The 23,242-nt window shown below is 50.0% G+C and overlaps 1 protein-coding gene across 1 annotated transcript in view; it reads left to right on the top strand.

The window, feature by feature from the left end:
• The window catches only part of LOC112247995 (NADPH oxidase 4), a 56,398-nt gene that overhangs the window by 5,174 nt on the left and 27,982 nt on the right, over positions 1-23,242 (top strand). The window contains exons 3-10 of the mRNA XM_042296405.1: positions 7,485-7,595; positions 7,825-7,909; positions 14,525-14,622; positions 14,690-14,717; positions 17,826-17,898; positions 18,910-18,990; positions 20,212-20,371; positions 22,594-22,758. Of these exons, the coding sequence (XP_042152339.1) occupies positions 7,485-7,595; positions 7,825-7,909; positions 14,525-14,622; positions 14,690-14,717; positions 17,826-17,898; positions 18,910-18,990; positions 20,212-20,371; positions 22,594-22,758 (801 nt within the window). The remainder of the gene's footprint in view (positions 1-7,484; positions 7,596-7,824; positions 7,910-14,524; positions 14,623-14,689; positions 14,718-17,825; positions 17,899-18,909; positions 18,991-20,211; positions 20,372-22,593; positions 22,759-23,242) is intronic.

Here is a 23,242-nt window from a genome sequence, read left to right as displayed (position 1 = left end):
AGATACTTTTGTACCTGTTTCCTCCAGCATCTTCACAGGGTCCTTTGCTGTTGTTATGGGATTGATTCGCACTTTTCGCACCAAAGTACGTTCATCTCTAGGAGACAGAACGCGTCTCCTTCCTGAGTGGTATGATGGCTGCATGGTCCCATTGTGTTTATACTTGCGTTCTATTGTTTGTACAGATGAACGTGGTACCTTCAGGCGTTTGCTTCCAAGGATGAACCAGACTTGTGGAGGTCTACAATTGTTTTTCTGAGGTCTTGGCTGATTTCTTTTGATTTTCCCATGATGTCAAGCAAAGAGGCACTGAGTTTGAAGGTAGTCCTTGAAATACATGCACAGGTACACCTCCAATTGACTCAAATTATGTAAATTAGCCTGTCTAGAAGCTTCTAAAGCCATGACATCGTTTTCTGGAATTTTCCAAGCTGTTTAAAGGCACAGTCAACTTAGTCTATGTAGACTTCTGACCCGCTGGAATTGTGATACAGTGAATTATAAATGAAATAATCTGTCTGTAAACTTTTTGGAAAAATGACTTGTGTCATGCACAAAGTAGATGTCCCAACCGACTTGCCAAAACTATAGTTTGTTAACGAGAAATTTGTGGAGTGGTTGAAAAACAAGTTTTAATGACTCCAACCTAAGAGTATGTAAACTTCGACTTCAACTGTACATACTTTCTTTTAGAATATACCTTTATTATTCCCCTCAAACCCACCACCCCTCCCTCAATTGGAGTAAACTAATAAACAATTACACTTCTTCTACCTTGAGTTTATACACATTATACCCATTTTACAGATACAATCTATTTACAATAGTTATATTTTGTTTGTTTTTAGTTCTTCCTATTTTTCTGATGTCCATCCAGTTTGATTTCTATTTGTAACTGTGCTATTTTACAACATTTCTGAATCTATATACATTTTACAGACCCCTTATGTGTTACATTGGTTATCTTGTTGTTATTAGTCCCACCCTTCAGCTCCATTCAACCCCTCCCATCTATGTCCTATGTTAGTTTGTTGGTGATGTGGACATCCGACGAGTGTCAGAGCCGGTGTAGTACAGAGCCGGTGTAGTAGTACGTGTCAGAGCCGGTGTAGTACGTGTCAGAGCCGGTGTAGTACGTGTCAGAGCCGGTGTAGTACGTGTCAGAGCCGGTGTAGTACGTGTCAGAGCCGGTGTAGTACGTGTCAGAGCCGGTGTAGTACGTGTCAGAGCCGGTGTAGTACGTGTCAGAGCCGGTGTAGTACGTGTCAGAGCCGGTGTAGTACGTGTCAGAGCCGGTGTAGTACGTGTCAGAGCCGGTGTAGTACGTGTCAGAGCCGGTGCAGTACGATTCGATCTTAGTCCTGTATTGGCGCTTTGCCTGTTTGATGGTTAGTCGGAGGGCATAGCGGGATTTCTTATAAGCTTCCCACTCCTTGAAAGCAGCAGCTATAGCCTTTAGCTCAGTACGGAAGTTGCCTGTATTCCATGGCTTCTGGTTGGGGTATGTACGTACGGTCACTGTGGGGACGACGTCATCGATGCACTTATTGATGAAGCCAGTGATTGATGTGGTGTATTCCTCAATGCAATCGGAAGAATCCCAGAATATATTCCAGTCTGTGGTCGCAAAACAGTTCTGTAGTTTAGTAACTGTTTCATCTGACCACTTTTTTATTGATTGAGTCACTGGTGCTTTCTGCTTTAATTTTGCTTGTAAGTAGGAATCAGGTGGATAGAATTATGGTCAGATTTGCCAAATGGAGGGTGAGGGAGAGCTTTGTATGTATGTCTCTGTGTGTGGAGTAAAGCTGGTCCAGAGTTTTTTTTCTCCCCTGGTTGCACATTTAACATGCTGATAGAAATTTGTAAGACGGATTTAATTTTCCCTGTGTTAAAGTCCACGAACACTAGGAGCGCTGCCTGTGGTTTTCCTGTTTGCTTATGGCGGCAGACAACTTATTGAGTGCTGTTTTAGTGCCAGCATCAAACTGTGGTGGTATGTAGACAGCTACAATAAATACAGATGAAAACTCTCTCTGTAGATAGTGTGGTCTACAGCTTATCATGAGATACTCTACCTCAGGTGAGCAAAACCTTGAGACTTCCTTAGATATCGTGCACCAGCTGTTATCTGCAAAAATACAAAGCCCTCTGCCCCTTGTCCTACCAGACTGTCCTGTCCTGCCAATACAACTTATAACCAGCCAGCTGCATGTTGATAACGTCGTCATTCACCCACGACTCCGTGAAGCATAAGATATTACAGTTTTGAATGTCCCTTTGGTAGTTTAATCTTCCGTGTCGGTCATCTATTTTATTTTCCAAAGATTGAGCGTTTTCTAGCAGAATCGAAGGAAGTGGGGGTTTATTCGATTGCCTACGAATTCTCAGAAGGCAGCCCGCCCGCCCTTTGACCCCTTTTTCTCCGTCGTCTCTTCACGCAAATGACGATAATCTGGGCCTGTTCCCAGGAAAGCAGTATGTCGTTCACGTCGGGCTCGTCAGACTCGTTAAAGGAAAAAAACGATTCTGTCAGTCCGTGGTGAGTAATCACAGTTCTGATGTCCAGAAGTTATTTTCGGTCATAAGAGACGGTAGCAGCAACATTATGCACAAATAAAGTAAAAAAATAAGTTACAAACAACGCAAAGAAACAAACTGTAACGGTTTTCTAGTGGTGATGAAAGAGAGTCGGACCAAACTGCAGCGTGTCGATTGCGATCCATGTTTAATATAACAAAGAAACACGAATTTACAAAAAACAATAAACGAAACCGAAACAGCCTATCTGGTGCAAACTAACAACGAGTACACATAGGACACTAAGGACAATCACCCACGACAAACTCAAAGAATATGGCTGCCTAAATATGGTTCCCAATCAGAGACAACGATAAGCATCTGCCTCTGATTGAGAACCACTCCAGACAGCCATAGACTTTGCTAGACAACCCACTAAGCTACAATCCCAATACCACCACCAAAACCCCAAGACAAACACACCACAATTACAAAAACCCCATGCCACACCCTGGCCTGACCAAATACATAAAGATGAACACAAAATACTTTGACCAGGGCGTGACAGAACCCCCCTAAGGTGCGGACTCCCGAACGCACCTCAAAACAATAGGGAGGGTCCGGGTGGGCGTCTGTCCATGGTGGCGGCTCGGGCGCGGGACGTGGACCCCACTCATTTAATGTCTTAGTCCCCTCTCCCTTCGTCCCTGGATAGTCCACCCTCGCCGCCGACCATGGCCTAGTAGTCCTCACCCAGAACCCCACTGGACTGAGGAGCAGATCGGGACTGAAGGACAGCTCGGGACTGAGGCAGCTCGGGACTGAGGGGAAGCTCGGGAGTGAGAGAAAGCTCGGGAGTGAGAGGAAGCTCAGGAGTGAGAGGAAGCTCAGGAGTGAGAGGAAGCTCAGGAGTGAGAGGAAGCTCAGGAGTGAGAGGAAGCTCAGGCAGGTTGATGGATCTACCAGATCCTGGCTGGCTGGTGGTTCCGGCAGATCCTGGCTGACTGGCACTTCTGGCGGATCCTGGCTGACTGGTGGATCCTGGCAGACTGGTGGATCCTGGCTGAATGGCGGATCTAACTGATCCTGGCAGACTGGCGGATCCTGGCTGACTGGCGGATCCTGGCCGACTGGCAGTTCTGGCAGATCCCGGCTGACTGGCGGATCTGGAAGAGTCTGGTTGACTGGCAGATCTGGAAGAGTCTGGTTGACTGGCAGATCTGGAAGAGTCTGGTTGACTGGCAGATCTGGAAGGGTCTGGTTGACTGGCAGATCTGGAAGAGTCTGGTTGACTGGCAGATCTGGAAGAGTCTGGCTGACTGGCAGATCTGGAAGAGACTGGCTGACTGGCAGATCTGGAAGAGTCTGGCTGACTGGCAGATCTGGAAGAGTCTGGTTGACTGGCAGATCTGGAAGAGTCTGGTTGACTGGCAGATCTGGAAGAGTCTGGTTGACTGGCAGATCTGGAAGGGTCTGGTTGACTGGCAGATCTGGAAGAGTCTGGTTGACTGGCAGATCTGGAAGAGTCTGGCTGACTGGCAGATCTGGAAGAGTCTGGCAGACTGGCGATGCTGGGCAGACCGGCGGTGCTGGGCAGACTGACGACGCTGGGCAGACTGACGACGCTGGGCAGACTGGCGGTGCTGGGCAGACTGGCGATGCTGGGCAGACTGGCGATGCTGGGCAGACTGGCGATGCTGGGCAGACTGGCGATGCTGGGCAGACTGGCGATGCTGGGCAGACTGATGGCGCTGGGCAGACTGGCGATGCTGGGCAGACTGGGGGCACTGGCGGCGCTGGGCAGACTGGCGGCACTAGCTGCTCCATATAGGCTGACAGCTCTGGCGGCTTCTTACAGACTGACCGCTCTGGCGGCTCCGTGCTGACTGGCAGCTCCTTGCAGACTGGCAGCTCCTTGCAGACTGGCAGCTCCTTACAGACTGACAGCTCCGTGCAGACTGACAGCTCCGTGCAGACTGGCTGCTCCATGCAGACTGGCTGCTCCATGCAGACTGACAGCTCTGGCTGCTTCATGCAGACTGACAGCTCTGGCTGCTCCAGGTAGACTGGCTGCTTCATGCAGACTGGCAGCTCAGGCTGCTTCATGTAGACTGACAGCTCTGGCTGCTCCATGCGGACTGACAGCTCTGGCTGCTCCATGTAGACTGACTGCTTCATGCAGACTGGCAGCTCGGGCTGCTTCATGTAGACTGACAGCTCTGGCTCCTCCATGCAGACTGGCAGCTCTGGCTGCTCTATGTAGACTGGCTGCTTCATGCAGACTGGCAGCTCGGGCTGCTTCATGTAGACTGACAGCTCTGGCTGCTCCATGCGGACTGACAGCTCTGGCTGCTCCATGCAGACTGACAGCTCTGGCTGCTCCATGCGGACTGACAGCTCTGGCTGCTCCATGCGGACTGACAGCTCTGGCTGCTCCATGTAGACTGGCTGCTTCATGCAAACTGGCAGCTCGGGCTGCTTCATGTAGACTGACAGCTCTGGCTGCTCCATGTAGACTGGCTGCTTCATGCAGACTGGCAGCTCGGGCTGCTTCATGTAGACTGACAGCTCTGGCTGCTCCATGCAGACTGACAGCTCTGACTGCTCCATGCAGACTGACAGCTCTGGCTGCTTCATGCAGACTGGCAGCTCTGGCTGCGCTGAACAGGCGGGAGACTCCTGCAGCGCTGTGTCGGAGGAAGGCTCTGGCTGCGCTAAACAGGCGGAAGACTCCGGCAGCGCTGGAGATGAGGAAAGCTCTAACAGCGCTAGATAGGCGTGAGACTCCGGCAGCGCAGGAGAGGAGAAAGGCTCTGGCTGCGCTAAACAGGCGGGAGGCTCCGGCAGCGCTGTAGAGGAGGAAAGCGCTGGCTGCGCTGAACAGGCGAGGCACACTGAAGGCCTGGTGCGTGGTGCTGGAACTGGTGGTACTGGATCGAGGACACGCACAGGAAGCCTGGTGCGGGGAGCTGCTACCGGAGGGCTGGGGTGTGGAGGTGGTACTGGATAGACCGGACCGTGCAGGCGCACTGGAGCTCTTGAGCACCGAGCCTGCCCAACCTTACCTGGCTCGATGCCCACTCTAGCCCGGCCGATACGAGGAGCTGGAATATACCGAACCGGGCTGTGCACCCGCACTGGAGACACCGTGCGCTCCACAGCATAACACGGTGCCTGCCCGGTCTCTCCAGCCCCCGGTAAGCACAGGGAGTTTGCGCAGGTCTCCTACCTGGCATAGCCATACTCCTGTAAGCCCCCCCAAGAAATTTTTGGGGCTGACTCTCGGGCTTCCATCCGCTCTGCCGTGCTAGCTCCTCATAATGCCGCCTCTCTGCTTTTGCTGCCTCCAGCTCGGCTTTGGGGCGACAATAATCTCCAGGCTCATTCCAGGGTCCTTTACCGTCCAATTCCTCCTCCCATGTCCATAACTCCAGATGGTGCAACCTCTCCCACTGTAGCTGCTGCTGCTCCTGCTGCTGCTGCCTCTGTTGCCTCTTCTCCTGTTGCTCCTTTGGGCGGCTACACTCCCTGGTTTAGCCCAGGGTCCTCTCCCGTCGAAGATCTCCTCCCATGACCAGAAATCCTTGGTGAGCATCTCCTTTTCGGCTGCTCCTGCCTGTTGACACGCCGCTTGGTCCGTTGGTGGTGGGTGATTCTGTAACGGTTTTCTAGTGGTGATGAAAGAGAGTCGGACCAAACTGCAGCGTGTCGATTGCGATCCATGTTTAATATAACAAAGAAACACGAATTTACAAAAAACAATAAACGAAACCGAAACAGCCTATCTGGTGCAAACTAACAACGAGTACACATAGGACACTAAGGACAATCACCCACGACAAACTCAAAGAATATGGCTGCCTAAATATGGTTCCCAATCAGAGACAACGATAAGCATCTGCCTCTGATTGAGAACCACTCCAGACAGCCATAGACTTTGCTAGACAACCCACTAAGCTACAATCCCAATACCACCACCAAAACCCCAAGACAAACACACCACAATTACAAAAACCCCATGCCACACCCTGGCCTGACCAAATACATAAAGATGAACACAAAATACTTTGACCAGGGCGTGACACAAACAAAAAACACAATTGGACAGGAACACGTAAAACGTCAGCCATTTTACATAAAAATTAGAGACATGTTTTACACAGATCCACAAAGAATTTGAAAACAAATCCAATTTTTATAAACCCATATCTATTAGGTGAAATACCACAGTGTGCCACCACAGCAGCAAGATTAGTGACCTGTTGCCACAAGAGAAGGGCAACCAGTGGAACACAAACACCATATTAAGTAAAACCTATGTAAATACGTCTCTTTTCTTTAAAACTTTTGTGAGTGTAATGTTTACTGTTCATTTTCCATGTTTATTTCCCTGTTGTTTATTGTGTATTCCACATGCTTTGGCAATATATTTCCTATGCCAATAAAGCCCTTAAATAGAAATTGAATTGAGAGAGAGAGAGACAGATAGAGCGATATTTGTGTGTGTGTGTGAGTGCTGCATAGACTTTGCATGTGGGGGACAAATCCCTGCAAAAGAGATCTAATCTCATTCAGCTGTGTGTGCGCGTGTGTGTGTGTGTGTGTGTGTGTGTGTGTACAGAACTGTCAGGATATCAGATCACCCCTTCACTGTGGTTTTGCTGTCAGCTGTTTTCTGTATGACAAACTCTGTAGATGGTGTGTGTATGTGAGTGTGTGAGAGTGTGTGTGTGAGTGTGTGTGTGTGTGAAGAATGATGAGGTGCCGTAATCCTGGAGGCCATGAGTGTTGACAGAGAGATGTGTGTGTGTCGGGGATGGGGGTGGAGGCTATGAGTAGTGTGGTTTAGAGGGGAGATTAGAATGATACAATGTATTATTTCATCTGTTAACTACACCTGGAATCTAACTGTGTTTGTGTGTGTGTGTATTTGTGTGTGTGTGTATTTGTGTGTGTTTCTCCAGCTGGGGCTGTGTATCAGCAGGGCGTCTGCATCAGTACTCAATCTGAACTGCAGTCTGGTGCTGCTGCCTATGTGTCGCTCTCTACTCACCTACCTCAGAGGAACACACACGGTACGGAGAGGAGGGGAATGTGTGTGTGTCTGTGTGTGTGTGTTTGTGTGTTTGTGTGTGTGTGTGTGTGTGTGTGTGTGTGTGCGCGCGCTCAGTAGTCTGGTAATGGCTGTCTGGAATGGGCAGAGAGTACTGTAGTGAGGGTTTTGATATGTCTGAAGACTGTACACTGACACTGTCTGTCCTCCCCCCTCCTCGCCCCCCTCCGCCCATACACACTCCCCTCCAGGTGAGAAGCAGAAAGGCCCGCAGGCTTCTGGACAAGAGTAAGACCTTCCATGTGGCGTGTGGAGTAGCCATTTGTGTATTTTCCGGTAAGTGTGTGTGTGTTTGTGTGTGTGTGTGTGTGTTGAGCGTGTGTATGTGTTGGGCGTTAGTGTGTGTTGAGCGTGTGTATGTGTTGGGCGTTAGTGTGTGTTGAGCGTGTGTATGTGTTGGGTGTTAGTGTGTGTTGAGCGTGTGTATGTGTTGGGCGTTAGTGTGTGTTGAGCGTGTGTATGTGTTGGGCGTTAGTGTGTGTTGAGCGTGTGTATGTGTTGGGCGTTAGTGTGTGTTGAGCGTGTGTATGTGTTGGGCGTTAGTGTGTGTGTGTGTTGGGTGTTAGTGTGTGTTGAGCGTGTGTATGTGTTGGGCGTTAGAGTAGGGTATGGTAGAGTACAGTAGGGTAGAGTACAGTAGAGTAGAGTAGAATAGAGTAGCGTAGAGTAGAGTACAGTAGAGTACAGTAGAGTAGGGTAGAGCATAGTAGAGTAGAGTTCAGTAGAGTAGGGTAGAGTATAGTAGAGTAGAGTTCAGTAGAGTAGGGTAGAGTACAGTAGAGTAGGGTAGAGTGCAGTAGGGTAGGGTAGAGTGCAGTACAGTAAAGTACAGTACAGTAGGGTAGAGTACAGTAGAGTAGAGTACAGTAGAGTAGAGTACAGTAGGGTAGAGTACAGTAGGGTAGGGTGTTGTGTGGTAGAGTAGAGTAGAGTGCAGTAGAATAGGGTTGAGTACAGTAGAGTAGGGTAGAGTACAGTAGGGTAGAGTAGAGTACAGTAGTGTAGAGTACAGTAGGGTAGGGTGTTGTGTGGTAGAGTAGAGTGCAGTAGAATAGGGTCGAGTACAGTAGAGTAGGGTAGAGTGCTGTAGAGTAGGGTAGAGTGCAGTAGAGTAGGGAAGAGTACAGTAGAGTAGGGTAGAGTACAGTAGAGTAGGGTTGAGTGCTGTAGAGTAGGGTAGAGTGCAGTTGAGTGCAGTTGAGGGCTGTAGAGTACAGTAGAGTATGGTAGAGTGCAGTTGAGCACAGTAGAAAGTAGAGTATAGCAGTACAATAGAGTACAATACAATATACTGTACGCTACTATACAGTACTGTACTGTTCCACTGTATTGTATTGTACTGTATTCTACTGAGCTCTACTCACTGTACTGTACTATACAAACTTGTGAAACATATTGCACGTCTATGATTGGTTCAGATTTGGTCCAGTCTGTTCCCTCTGTGGACATTAACAGGGTTGACTGACTAAATCTCAACAACTTTTCATTGTCCATGGATATCCGGTGTCGGTCTGTGATCAATGGGTGAGGACGCTGACTAAATGAATGGACAGCGAGTTGGCTCATGGGTAGGTGTCATGGGTAGGTGTCAGAAAGAGCTGGGAGAGGTGACATTAACTGAAGTTGAGAGAGAAGGGCAGAGAGAGAGAGAGACAGAGAGAGCCAGAGAGAGAGAGAGAAAGACAGAGACACACAGAGAGAGGGCGAGAGAGAGAGAAGGAAGGAAGGAAATAAAGAGAAAGGGAGTAGTTGTCCAGTGTCAGACTGTTTAAAGACTCTTGACTTCCAGAAGACAGAAAGAGATTGACACAGCTGTGAGCTGTATGCCAGTGGAAGGGAGGACAGTAGCAGGTGACCCAACTGTGGTTTGTGATTATTATGATTTTCCATTGTAGCCAATTCAACTGCGATAATTCCGTTACCAAATTGGTAAGGAAATTATGATTTTAAATCACTTCATAATTCATAAACAAAATTGATACCAGTAAAACCACTATAACTAATTGGTAGGTCTACTTGTTACATGTGACTTCTGTTAATGTCCCTAATCCTAATCTTCACATGAGGGAGAGAGAAAATATCTTCCAAGATGTGTGTGTTTTTGGTAACGGAATTACAAGGCACAAGGCAATATTTCTTAAACTTACAGAACAATTTCTACGAAATGAAATCTAAGTGTTGATATTAGTTGGCAGGGATCTTTATGTTATTACATGATTGTGTTTCGATGTGTTTGGAAAACCTCTCGATACTTTTTCTGCTAGATGTTTTCTAAGAGCCCTTTTCCATCTGTTCATGCAGAAATCAAAGCCGTCATTTATGTCATTTATGATGAAAAATGTATCAATGACTTTTTTCCTTAAAATATAGATTCTTAGTTTTTATTTGACACACAATTTGATATGCTCCTATGAACTTCCCATGTTGGTGCTCATGGGTCCTTTTACATGGAAGTGCCTGTATGCATTCAGATTCTGAGAGTTTCCAGCTCTTCCCGGGGACATAGAGCTGTGTGTGTGTGTGTGTGTGTGCGTGTGTATGTGTGTGTGTGAGAGAGAGATAATGAGTGAGAGGGACACACACAGCTGCCTCACTGACATCATTGGGAGCTGGTTTCTCCCCGGTCTCCCTCAACCCAAGCCCCTCCCCCCCCTCCCTCTCCTTTAACCCCAGCCCCCTCTCCCTCTCCGCCCCCCCCTCTCCTCTTCCGCTCCCTCACCCCCAGCCCCCCTCCTTTAACCCTCTCTCCCTCCCCCTCTCTCCTCTTCCGCTCCCTCACCCCCAGCCCCCCTCCTTTAACCCTCTCTCCCTCCCCCCTCTCTCCTCTTCCGCTCCCTCACCCCCTGCCCCCCTCCTTTAACCCTCTCTCCCTCCCCCTCTCCTCTTCCGCTCCCTCACCCCCAGCCCCCCTCCTTTAACCCTCTCCCCGCCCCCTCTCTCCTCTTCCGCTCCCTCACCCCAGCCCCCCCCTCCCCCTCTCTCCTCCTTTAACCCTCTCCCCCCCCCCCCTCTCTCCTCTTCCGCTCCCTCACCCCCAGCCCCCCCTTTAACCCTCCTTTAACCCTCTCTCCCTCCCCCTCTCTCCCCTCTTCCGCTCCCTCACCCCCAGCCCCCCCCTCCTTTAACCCTCTCTCCCTCCCCCTCTCTCCTCTTCCGCTCCCTCACCCCCAGCCCCCCTCCTTTAACCCTCTCTCCCTCCCCCTCTCTCCTCTTCCGCTCCCTCACCCCCAGCCCCCCTCCTTTAACCCTCTCTCCCCCCCTCTCTCCTCTTCCGCTCCCTCACCCCCAGCCCCCCCCCCCCCTCCTTTAACCCTCTCTCCCTCCCCCTCCCCTCTCTCCTCTTCCGCTCCCTCACCCCCAGCCCCCCTCCTTTAACCCTCTCTCCCTCCCCCTCTCTCCTCTTCCGCTCCCTCACCCCAGCCCCCCTCCTTTAACCCTCTCTCCCGCCCCCTCTCTCCTCTTCCGCTCCCTCACCCCCAGCCCCCCTCCTTTAACCCTCTCTCCCTCCCCCTCTCTCCTCTTCCGCTCCCTCACCCCCAGCCCCCCTCCTTTAACCCTCTCTCCCTCCCCCTCTCTCCTCTTCCGCTCCCTCACCCCCAGCCCCCCCTTTAACCCTCTTTTAACCCTCTCTCCCGCCCCCTCTCTCCTCTTCCGCTCCCTCACCCCCAGCCCCCAGCCCCCTCCTTTAACCCTCTCTCCCTCCCCCTCTCTCCTCTTCCGCTCCCTCACCCCTAGCCCCCCTCCTTTAACCCTCTCTCCCGCCCCCTCTCTCCTCTTCCGCTCCCTCACCCCCAGCCCCCTCCTTTAACCCTCTCTCCCTCCCCCTCTCTCCTCTTCCGCTTCCTCACCCCCAGCCCCCCTCCTTTAACCCTCTCTCCCTCCCCCCTCTCTCCTCTTCTGCTCCCTCACCCCCAGCCCCCCTCCTTTAACCCTCTCTCCCTCCCCCTCTCTCCTCTTCTGCTCCCTCACCCCCAGCCCCCCTCCTTTAACCCTCTCTCCCTCCCCCTCTCTCTCCTCTTCCGCTCCCTCACCCCCAGCCCCCTTTAACCCTCTCTCCTTTAACCCTCTCTCCCTCCCCCTCTCTCCTCTTCCGCTCCCTCACCCCCAGCCCCCCCCCAGCCCCTTTAACCCTCTCTCCCTCCCCCTCTCTCCTCTTCCGCTCCCTCACCCCTAGCCCCCCCCTCCTTTAACCCTCTCTCCCTCCCCCTCTCTCCTCTTCCGCTCCCTCACCCCCAGCCCCCCTCCTTTAACCCTCTCTCCCTCCCCCTCTCTCCTCTTCCGCTCCCTCACCCCCAGCCCCCCTCCTTTAACCCTCTCTCCCTCCCCCTCTCTCCTCTTCCGCTCCCTCACCCCTAGCCCCCCCTCCTTTAACCCTCTCTCCCTCCCCCTCTCTCTCTCTTCCGCTCCCTCACCCCCAGCCCCCCTCCTTTAACCCTTTCTCCCTCCCCCTCTCTCCTCTTCCGCTCCCTCACCCCTAGCCCCCCCCCTTTAACCCTCTCTCCCTCCCCCTCTCTCCTCTTCCGCTCCCTCACCCCTAGCCCCCCCCCCTTTAACCCTCTCTCCCTCCCCCTCTCTCCTCTTCCGCTCCCTCACCCCTAGCCCCCCCTCCTTTAACCCTCTCTCCCTCCCCCTCTCTCCTCTTCCGCTCCCTCACCCCCAGCCCCCCCCTCCTTTAACCCTCTCTCCCTCCCCCTCTCTCCTCTTCCGCTCCCTCACCCCTAGCCCCCCCTCCTTTAACCCTCTCTCCCTCCCCCCTCTCTCCTCTTCCGCTCCCTCACCCCTAGCCCCCCTCCTTTAACCCTCTCTCCCTCCCCCTCTCTCCTCTTCCGCTCCCTCACCCCCAGCCCCCCTCCTTTAACCCTCTCTCCCTCCCCCCCTCTCTCCTCTTCCGCTCCCTCACCCCCAGCCCCCCTCCTTTAACCCTCTCTCCCTCCCCCTCTCTCCTCTTCCGCTCCCTCACCCCCAGCGCCCCCCTCCTTTAACCCTCTCTCCCTCCCCCTCTCTCCTCTTCCGCTCCCTCACCCCAGCCTGCTTCCTGGCTGTGGAGATGTAAAGTTCTAATTACAGAGTTCCAAACTCCTGACACAACCAATTACACCCAGGGAACAATGGAGAACAAGGGGAGAAAGAGGAGGCAGGGGGAAGACATGGAGAGGGTAATTGAAGTTGAATAGAAAGAGAGAGGGGGGAGAGAGAGGGGGAGGAGGAGAGAGCGATAACTACCCCTTGCCTCTGTCAGCTGTTGGGGAAATGCATGTTTAAGCTATGATGTCAGAGAGATAAGTGTGTGTGTGTGTGTGTGTGTGTGTGTGTGTGTGTGTGTGTGTGTGTGTGTGTGTGTGTGTGTGTGTGTGTGTGTGTCGCTCAGTTACTCAGGAAGATGTATGCTGAATAGACAAAGAGATGTGTGAGTGTGTGTGTGTGTGTGTGTGTGTGTGTGTGTGTGTGTGTGTGTGTGTGTCGCTCAGTGACTCAGTAAGGATGTATTGGTGAGTAGTGCTGGGAAATGCCAGGGACCTCACGATACGATATTATCATGTTAATTAGGTACCAATACAATATGTATTCAGATTCTCACGATTCTATACTGAACAAAAATGTAAATGCAACAGTTTCAAATCAGTCAATTGAAGTAAGTGCATTATGCCCTAATCTATGTATTTACAGTTTAGCAGATGCTCTTATCCAGAGCGACTTAAAGTAGTGAATGCATACGTTTTCATTTGTACTGGTCTCACATAATGACAAATTCTCTAATACAACGTTGGAGGCGGTTTATGGTAGAGAAATGAACATTCAATTCTCTGGCAACAGCTCTGGTGGTCATTCCTATAGTCAGCATGCCAGTTGCACTCTCCCTCAAAACTTGAGACTTCTGTAGCATTGTGTTGTGTGACATAACTGCACATTTTAGTGGGCTTTTATTTGTCCCAGAACAAGATGCACCTGTGTAATGATCACGCTGTTTAGTCAGCTTCCTTGATACACCACAATATTGATATGCAACAAAATGGAGAGGAATTCGTTTTTTTGTGTGTATGGAAAATGTCGTGGATCTTTTATTTAAGCTCATGCAACATGGGACCAACACTTTACAGGTTGTGTTATATGTATGTTCAGTGTAGTGTGATATGTTACACTTCGTATGTATTCATCTGTGGGTCCATCATCCATTTGGAATGTTACGAATTTGCAAAACGTACATATGATATGTTACAAATTCCAATTTGTCTAACGTTATTGTGGTGGCTTTGTGGCTAACACTAACATTGGGGCCTCCGAGTGGCGCAGCAGTCTAAAGCACTGCATCCAAGTGCTAGAGGCGTCACTACTGACCCTGGTTTGATTCCAGGCTGTATCACAACTGGCCGTGATTGGGAGTCCCATAGGGCGGTGCACAATTGGCCCAGCGTTGACCGGTTTTGGCCGGTGTAGGTTGTCAATATAAATTGAATTTGTTCTTAACCGACTTGCCTAGTTAAATAAAAAATAGATTAAAAAACGTTAGCTAGTGGTAAAGGATTAAGGTTAGGGGTTTAGGTTAGGAGTTAAGGTTAGGAGTTAAGGTTAGGGGTTAAGGTTAGGAGTTAGGTTAAAGGGTTAAGGGTATATATCTGCTGCAGAGAGAACATGACAGTTTTGACCAGTCATGGAAAGACTGAAAACATGTTGGCTCACTATTTAAAAGAAGTTGGAGAACAAACATATTTCTACAAGTCAATACTTGAAGTCAAAGTTTCTATATAATGTCGTCCAAAATAATATTGTGATATGTGACTGTATCGATTTCCCCCCCATCGCTATTGTTGAGTATGCTGAATAGAGAAAGAGATGTGTGTATGAGGGTGAGTTTTGCTCTCTTGTAACTCACTGTTGTGATGTGTCCCCCAGTTGTGCACGTATCAGCTCATCTGGTCAACGTGGTCAACTTCAGCGTCAGGTACTCAGAAGAGTTCCCTTCTCTCAACGTTGCTCGCTACAGGGGAGAGGTAAGATGTGCACACTCACACACACACTCACACACAACCTGTGTTAACCTGCACTTTTCTTCCCCAGGACCCCAGACTCATCATTCTGACTACAGGTGAGTCTGCCGGAGTTCCCCTATAATAAACTGGACTGTTTCACAGGTGGGTTGTCTAGCCGAGGGGCGTGTATTGCATTTTGGTCTTGGTTTCATATGTGTTTCCATGGTAACCATAAACTGGTGAATGTGTTTGAGATTAGGGTGGCGCTATGCCAAGAAGAGAGGGGGAACTCTGACACTATACACACCCTCCACACACACACACACACACATACACACACACACACACACACACACACACACACACACACACACACACACACACACACACACACACACAGTCTTGCACAGCTAACCTTGTGGGGAGACACACTTCAGTCCCATTCAAAATCCTATTTTCCCTAACCCCTAAAGCTAACCCTAACCCTAATCTTAACCCAAAAACCTAACTTTAACACTAAACCTAACCCTAGCTCCTAACCCTAACCCTTAATCTAATTATAATTCTAACACTGATTCTAACCTTAACCCTAAACCCCATAGAAATAGCATTTGACCTTGAGAGGACCAACAAAATGTCTCCAATTGGTCAAATATTTGTTTGTTTCCTATTCTTGTGGGGACTTCTTAAATATGTCCACACACAAGCAAAAAGGTCACCCTTTGTCTGGATTTTCCATGTGTAGATGCTCTGCTTGCTCTGCGTAGGGCTAGGTTTAGAATAATGGTTAGGGTAAAGGTTACATGCCAATTTATGCTAGAGCCAAAAATGTGGTCGGAGGCTCCATATGGAGGGTGTGACACAATTGCGGAGCATCCAGAGGCAGGCAGAGGTCAAATTGAGCTCGGTACTGCATCGCCGTGAGTTGCCCAAATGTTTCAACAATGCGTAAGGCTCCGTATAGCTCCGTATAGCTCTGTATTGGCATGACTGGTTGACGGTAGGTGGAGGCAGAATGTCCAGTATAAACACAATCTCACTTCCTTGACAGCTTCCTTGAAAACAGCTCTGCTCAGCCAAGCACAAGAATATACAGTTGAAGTCGGAAGTTTACATACACTTAGGTTGGAGTCATTAAAACTAATTTTTCAACCACTACACACATTTCTTGTTCACAAACTATAGTTTTGGCAAGTCGGTTAGGACATCTACTTTGTGCATGACACAAGTCATTTTTCCAACAATTGTTTACAGACAGATTATTTCACTTATAATTTCACTGTATCACAATTCCAGTTGGTCAGAAGTTTACATAGACTAAGTTGACTGTGCCTTTAAACAGCTTGAAAAATTCCTGAAAATTATGTCATGGCTTTAGAAGCTTCTGATAGGCTAATTGACATCATTTGAGTCAATTGGAGGTGTACCTGTGGATGTATTTCAAGGCCTACCTTCAAACTCAGTGCCTCTTTGCTTGACATCATAGGAAAATCAAAAGAAATCAGCAAAGACCTCAGAAAAAATGTGTAGACCTCCACAAGTCTGGTTCATCCTTGGGAGCAATTTCTAAATGCCTGAAGATACCATGTTTATCTGTACAAACAATAGTATGCAAGTATAAACACCATGGGACCACGCAGCCGTCATACCGCTCACGAAGGAGACGCGTTCTGTCTCCTAGAGATGAACGTACTTTGGTCCAAAAAGTGTAAATCGATCCCAGAACAACAGCAAAGGACCTTGTGAAGATGCTGGAGGAAGCAGGTACAAAGTATCTATATCCACAGTAAAACGAGTCCTATAGCGACATAAGCAGAAAGGCCACTCAGCAAGGAAGAAGCCACCGCTCCAAAACCACCATAAAAAAGCCAGACTACGTTTTGCAACTGCACATGGGGACAAAGATCGTACTTTTTGGAGAAATGTCATCTGGTCTGATGAAACAAAAATAGAACTGTTTGTCCATAATGACCATTGTTATGTTTGGAGGAAAAAGGGGGAGGCTTGCAAGCCGAAGAACACCATCCCAACCGTGAAGCACGGGGTTGGCAGCATCATGTTGTGGGGGTGCTTTGCTGCAGCAGGGACTGGTGCACTTCACAAAATAGATGGCATCATGAGGCAGGAAAATTATGTGCATATATTGAAGCAGCATCTCAAGCAGCATCTCAAGACATCAGTCAGGAAGTTAAAGCTTGGTCGCAAATGCAAATGGGTCGCAAATGGGTCTTCCAAATGGACAATGACCTCAAGCAGACTTCCAAAGTTGTGGCAAAATGGCTTAAGGACAACAAAGTCAAGGTATTGGAGTGGCCATCACAAAGCCTTGACCTCAAGCCTATAGAACATTTGTGGGCAGAACTGAAGAAGTGGTTGTGAGCAAAGAGGCCATCCTGGTAGTCTAGTCCAGTCTGAAAACTTTCCCTATCCCCATCCTGGTAGTCTAGTCCAGTCTGAAAACTTTCCCTATCCCCATCCTGGTAGTCTAGTCCAGTCTGAAAACTTTCCCTATCCCCATCCTGGTAGTCTAGTCCAGTCTGAAAACTTTCCCTATCCCCATCCTGGTAGTCTAGTCCAGTCTGAAAACCTTCCCTATTCCTTTCCTGGTAGTCTAGTCCAGTCTGAAAACTTTATCTATTCCCTTCCTGGTAGTCTAGTCCAGTCTGAAAACTTTATCTATTCCCTTCCTGGTAGTCTAGTCCAGTCTGAAAACTTTCCCTATCCCCATCCTGGTAGTCTAGTCCAGTCTGAAAACTTTCCCTATCCCCATCCTGGTAGTCTAGTCCAGTCTGAAAACTTTCCCTATCCCCATCCTGGTAGTCTAGTCCAGTCTGAAAACTTTATCTATTCCCTTCCTGGTACTCTAGTCCAGTCTGTAAACCTTCCCTATTCCCTTGCCCAACTATCTAACACAACAAATAATGATGTCATCACAGTTTTGTCTCTGTTCTCTGATATTCTCTGTTATGTTCTCTGATGTTCTCTGTTATGACTCTGTGTCTTTGTTCATTAATTGGTTATTAATTATATAAATCTGTCTCTCTGTTCTTTGATTGGTTAATCAAATGTTATGTTATGACTCTGACTCTCTCTCTTTGTTCACTGACTGTTCATTCATGTTATGAATCTGTCTCTTTGTTATGAATCTGTCACTTTGTTCTCCGATTGGTTAATAATGTTATAACTCTTGTCTCTCTGTTCTCTGATTGGTGGATGTGGTTTAGTCCCGGGGATCACTGGTATCCTATTGGTCCTCATCCTCTTCCTGATGTTCACTGCCTCTTCCTACTGCATCAGGTAAAACTCTTAAGTTACCCTGGACAAGAGCATCTGCTACATTTCTTAAATGTGTGTCTGTCAGTCTTAGATGGCCAGGATAAAGGGACCAACTACCAGCGTGGCCAAACCTATGTCATTACTGAGGTCACAGGGGGCGGCAAGGAGAGGTCCTGTGCTTTGATTTAGACTGGGTCCTGATTGTGGTGTCTTCTGCCTTGCCTGTTGTAATTTAATGCAGGATCAGAGGCAGCTCCACTTAGGCCTTAGGACAGCACGTGTGTGTGTGTTTGTATGTGTGTGTGTGTGGTGTGTATGTGTATGTGTGTGTGTGTGTGTGTGTGTGTGTGTGTGTGTGTGTGTGTGTGTGTGTGTGTGTGTGTGTGTGTGTGTGTGTGTGTGTGTGTGTGTGTGTGAGGGTGTGGGTGTGAGTCCCAGTATTGTAGGGAGACACTGATGTTCAAAGGGTGATGTGGTCATGGGTGTGGGTGTTCAGAGCGTTCTTGGAGGGTGACTGCGTTTCAACTGTTGTTTGGTGTAAGTTGTGTTTATTGGGGAAGTTGTCTGTAATAACCTTGCTAATTGTGACATCCCTACTCATGCGCACACACACACCCACACACACACACACACACACACACACACACACACACACACACACACACACACACACACACACACACACACACACACACACACACACACACTCTCACTGTCCTGCCCTCCACTTGTTTAAGAGACCCTGTAAATTAAAAGGCGTGGCTCTTCATGTCTTCAGTTATGCTCTGACCTCTCTCTTGCTCTTCTCCTGGATCATTTCTCCCCTTTGTCTGCTTTTCTCCAACACTCGTATCTTCCTGTCATTCCACAGCACTCCCTAAAATAGTTTTTCTGCAGAAAATGTGAAAATATGCCGTTGTGGACCTTGTGGTAATCTGATGTATGAAAATATGTGTTGATGTCAATGAGACTTTACAGTAATCTGATGTATCATGAAATCATCATGTTTGTGGAATGTCCTCTGTGTTTCAGGGTGTCCAACTATGAGATATTCTGGTACACCCACAACCTCTTCATAGTGTTCTACATCATACTGATTGTGCATGTGGTTGGGTAAGTTAACTTATCGCCTTTGGTATGGGGACTATGTGGCTGTGGCTGTGGCTGTGTGTGTGTGTCTGATTAAAGGTGTCAGCATGCTACAGTTCGGCTGGCGCCTAGCCAAACTCGGCTAGCTGAACCAAACAAGTGTGCTTACATACTCCTTTAAAATACCTTCGCTTGAAATATAACGAAAAAGCTTCAATAGTTATGTTTGTCTAATATGGGAGAACCTTCCAGAAGGACAACCATCTCTGCAGCACTCTGCCAATCAGGCCTTTATGGTAGAGTGGCCAGGCAGAAGCCACTCCTCAGTAAAAGGCACATGACAGCCCACTTGGAGTTTGTCAAAAGGCACCTAAAGGACTCAGACAATAAGAAACCAGATAATTTGGTCTGATGGAACCAAGATTGAACTCTTTGACCTGAACGCCAAGCATCACGTCTGGAGGAAACCTGCCACCATCCCTACGGTGAAGCAGAGACTTGCTTTCAGCGGCAGGGACTGGGAGACTAGTCAGGATCGAGGGAAAGATGAATGGAGCAAAGTACAGAGAGTTCACTGATGAAAACCTGATCCAGAGTGCTCAGCATCTCATACTGGGGTAAAGGTTCACCTTCCAACAAGATAACGACCCTAAGCACACAACCAAGACAACGCAGGAGTGGCTTCGGGACAAGTCTCTGAATGTCCTTTAGTGACCCAGCCGGAATTGAACCCGATCCAACATCTCTGGAGAGACCTGAAAATTAGCTGTGCAGCGACGCTCCCCATCCCACCTGACAGAGCTTGAGAGGATCTACAGAGAAGAATGGGATAAAATCCCCAAATACAGGTGTGCCAAGCTCTTCCGAACTGTTTCGGCTGGGAAACATGAGGATGCTTTGATTAAGGGGTTAGTCATGACAGAGTAGTACTATTGGTATGTTTTCATAGTGTTGGATACAGAGAGGTATAGAATGCATTTTAAGGGCATTACTATCATACTATTGCATCAGTCCAGACCGAGCTGACGTTGAGCTGTCCCCATCAGGTCCTCTCAGCCACCAGGGTTCCATTACAGTCGTAGTAACACACTGACACATTCACTTTGTTCCTCAACTCTACTGCCCCAGGTTAACACACACCCACACACATGTACCTGTAGACTTTTAGAATCTTCAGAGCCGGAATGTTGTGTTCTTCTTTATCATCATCATCATCATCTTTTCTCACTCTTTTTCATCCTATAGTGGTGCTCTGAAGTACCAGACCAACTTTGAGGCCCACCCCCCTGGCTGCCTCAGAGCCAATCAGACTAACCCGGACAAGACGGAGGAGGAGTCAGGACAGGCTGTAGGAGATGGATGGAGCTGCAGGGAGGAGGCTCGGTTCCAACCCAACTCACCTGAGGTGTGTGTGTGTGTGTGTGGGGGGGGGGCGGTGTAGGGGAGGATGGGAGGTGAGGTGATGGGAGGTGAGGTGAGGTGATGGGGTGTAGGGGAGGATGGGAGGTAGGGGAGGAGTGATGGGGTGTAGGGGAGGATGGGAGGTGAGTTGGAGTGATGGGGTGTAGGGGAGGATGGGAGGTGAGGTGGAGTGATGGGGTGTAGGGGAGGAGTGATGGGGTGTAGGGGAGGATGGGAAGTGAGGTGGAGTGATGGGGTGTAGGGTAGGATGGGAGGTAGGGGAGGAGTGATGGGGTGTAGGGAAGGATGGGAAATGAGGTGGAGTGATGGGGTGTATGGGAGGATGGGAGGTAGGGGATGGGTGAGGGGAGGATGGGAGGTGAGGTGGAGTGATGGGGTGTAGGGGAGGATGGGAAGTGAGGTGGAGTGATGGGGTGTAGGGGAGGATGGGAGGTAGGGAATGGGTGAGGGGAGGATGGGAGGTGAGGTGGAGTGATGGGGTGTAGGGGAGGATGGGAAGTGAGGTGGAGTGATGGGGTGTAGGGTAGGATGGGAGGTAGGGGAGGAGTGATGGGGTGTAGGGGAGGATGGGAAGTGAGGTGGAGTGATGGGGTGTAGGGGAGGATGGGAGGTAGGGGATGGGTGAGGGGAGGATGGGAGGTAGGGGATGGGTGAGGGGAGGATGGGAGGTGAGGTGGAGTGATGGGGTGTAGGGGAGGATGGGAGGTGAGGTGGAGTGATGGGGTGTAGGGGAGGATGGGAAGTGAGGTGGAGTGATGGGGTGTAGGGGAGGATGGGAGGTAGGGGATGGGTGAGGGGAGGAGGATGGGAGGTGAGGTGGAGTGATGGGGTGTAGGGGAGGATGGGAGGTGAGTTGGAGTGATGGGGTGTAGGGTAGGATGGGAAGTGAGGTGGAGTGATGGGGTGTAGGGGAGGATGGGAGGTAGGGGATGGGTGAGGGGAGGATGGGAGGTAGGGGATGGGTGAGGGGAGGATGGGAGGTGAGGTGGAGTGAGGGGTGTAGGTTAGGATGGGAGGTGAGGTGGAGTGATGGGGTGTAGGGGAGGATGGGAGGTGAGGTGGAGTGATGGGGTGTAGGGGAGGATGGGAAGTGAGGTGGAGTGATGGGGTGTAGGGGAGGATGGGAGGTAGGGGATGGGTGAGGGGAGGATGGGAGGTGAGGTGGAGTGATGGGGTGTAGGGGAGGATGGGAGGTAGGGGATGGGTGAGGGGAGGATGGGAGGTGAGGTGGAGTGATGGGGTGTAGGGGAGAATGGGAGGTGAGGTGGAGTGATGGGGTGTAGGGGAGGATGGGAGGTGAGTTGGAGTGATGGGGTGTAGGGGAGGATGGGAGGTAGGGGATGGGTGAGGGGAGGATGGGAGGTGAGTTGGAGTGATGGGGTTTAGGGGAGGATGGGAAGTGAGGTGGAGTGATGGGGTGTAGGAGAGGATGGGAGGTAGGGGATGGGTGAGGGGAGGATGGGAGGGGGGATGGGTGAGGGGAGGATGGGAGGTGAGGTGGAGTGATGGGGTGTAGGGGAGGATGGGAGGTGAGCTGGAGTGATGGGGTGTAGGGAAGGATGGGGGTGAGGTGGAGTGATGGGGTGTAGGGGAGGATGGGAGGTGAGGTGGAGTGATGGGGTGTAGGGGAGGATGGGAGGTGAGGTGGAGTGATGGGGTGTAGGGGAGGATGGGGGTGAGTTGGAGTGATGGGGTGTAGGGGAGGATGGGAGGTGAGGTGGAGTGATGGGGTGTAGGGGAGGAGTGATGGGGTGTAGGGGAGGATGGGGGTGAGTTGGAGTGATGGGGTGTAGGGGAGGAGTGATGGGGTGTAGGGGAGGATGGGAGGTGAGGTGGAGTGATGGGGTGTAGGGGAGGTGAGTTGGAGTGATGGGGTGTATGGGAGGATGGGTGTGAGTTGGAGTGATGGGGTGTAGGGGAGGATGGGTGTGAGGTGGAGTGATGGGGTGTAGGGGAGGATGGGTGTGAGGTGGAGTGAGGAGTGTAGGGGAGGATGGGAGGTAGGGGAGGGGTGAAGGCCTCTCTGTGTGCACATGCTTGTTAAGCGCCAGTGTTGTCTCATAAAATCAAATCTCTGGACTTGCCTCTCTCTAGCTGGGAGTAATTAGTGTATGTGTGTGTGTGTGTGTGTGTGTGTGTCTGTGTGTGTGTGTGTCTGTGTGTGTGTGGTTGTGTGTGTGTGTGTGTGTGTGTGTGTGCATGTAGACCTGGCTGTGGGTGTCTGGTCCTCTGTGTCTCTACTGTGCTGAGAGGCTATATCGTTACATACGGAGCTACTCCCCCGTCACCATAGTTGCTGTCGTCAGACATCCCTGTGACGTCATCGAGCTGCGCATGCTGAAGAAGGACTTTAAAGCCCACCCGGGGCAGGTGAGTGACAGGTAGAGTTACTATAGTAACCAGACTATGGCATGGCTCTGGACTAAGTTAGCAGTAAGGTAACACTTACTCTGCCATATTACTAACACCTCAACCAAAGTAGCAGAAAGGTAGTTGTTTCTGCCATATTACTTACCTGAGATCTGTAAAAAGTCTCAAGTATGGAGATATAGTAGTGAGTCACTAACAAAAGATGTGTTGTGCAAATATAGAATGCAACTTTTAAATAAAAATCTGGTGGGGCGAGGGAATGGTTTGGAATCTGGTGAGGCGAGGGAATGGTTTGGAATCTGGTGGGGCGAGGGAATGGTTTGGAATCTGGTGGGGCGAGGGAATGGTTTGGAATCTGGTGAGGCGAGGGAATGGTTTGGAATCTGGTGAGGCGAGGGAATGGTTTGGAATCTGGTGAGGCGAGGGAATGGTTTGGAATCTGGTGAGGCGAGGGAATGGTTTGGAATCTGGTGAGGCGAGGGAA

The sequence above is a fragment of the Oncorhynchus tshawytscha genome, linkage group LG13, assembly GCF_018296145.1.
Source record: "Oncorhynchus tshawytscha isolate Ot180627B linkage group LG13, Otsh_v2.0, whole genome shotgun sequence".
In the NCBI taxonomy this organism is placed as follows: Eukaryota; Metazoa; Chordata; class Actinopteri; order Salmoniformes; family Salmonidae; genus Oncorhynchus; species Oncorhynchus tshawytscha.
The sequence above is the reverse complement of the archived record's forward strand: the minus strand, read 5'-3'. Positions and strand labels throughout refer to the sequence as shown.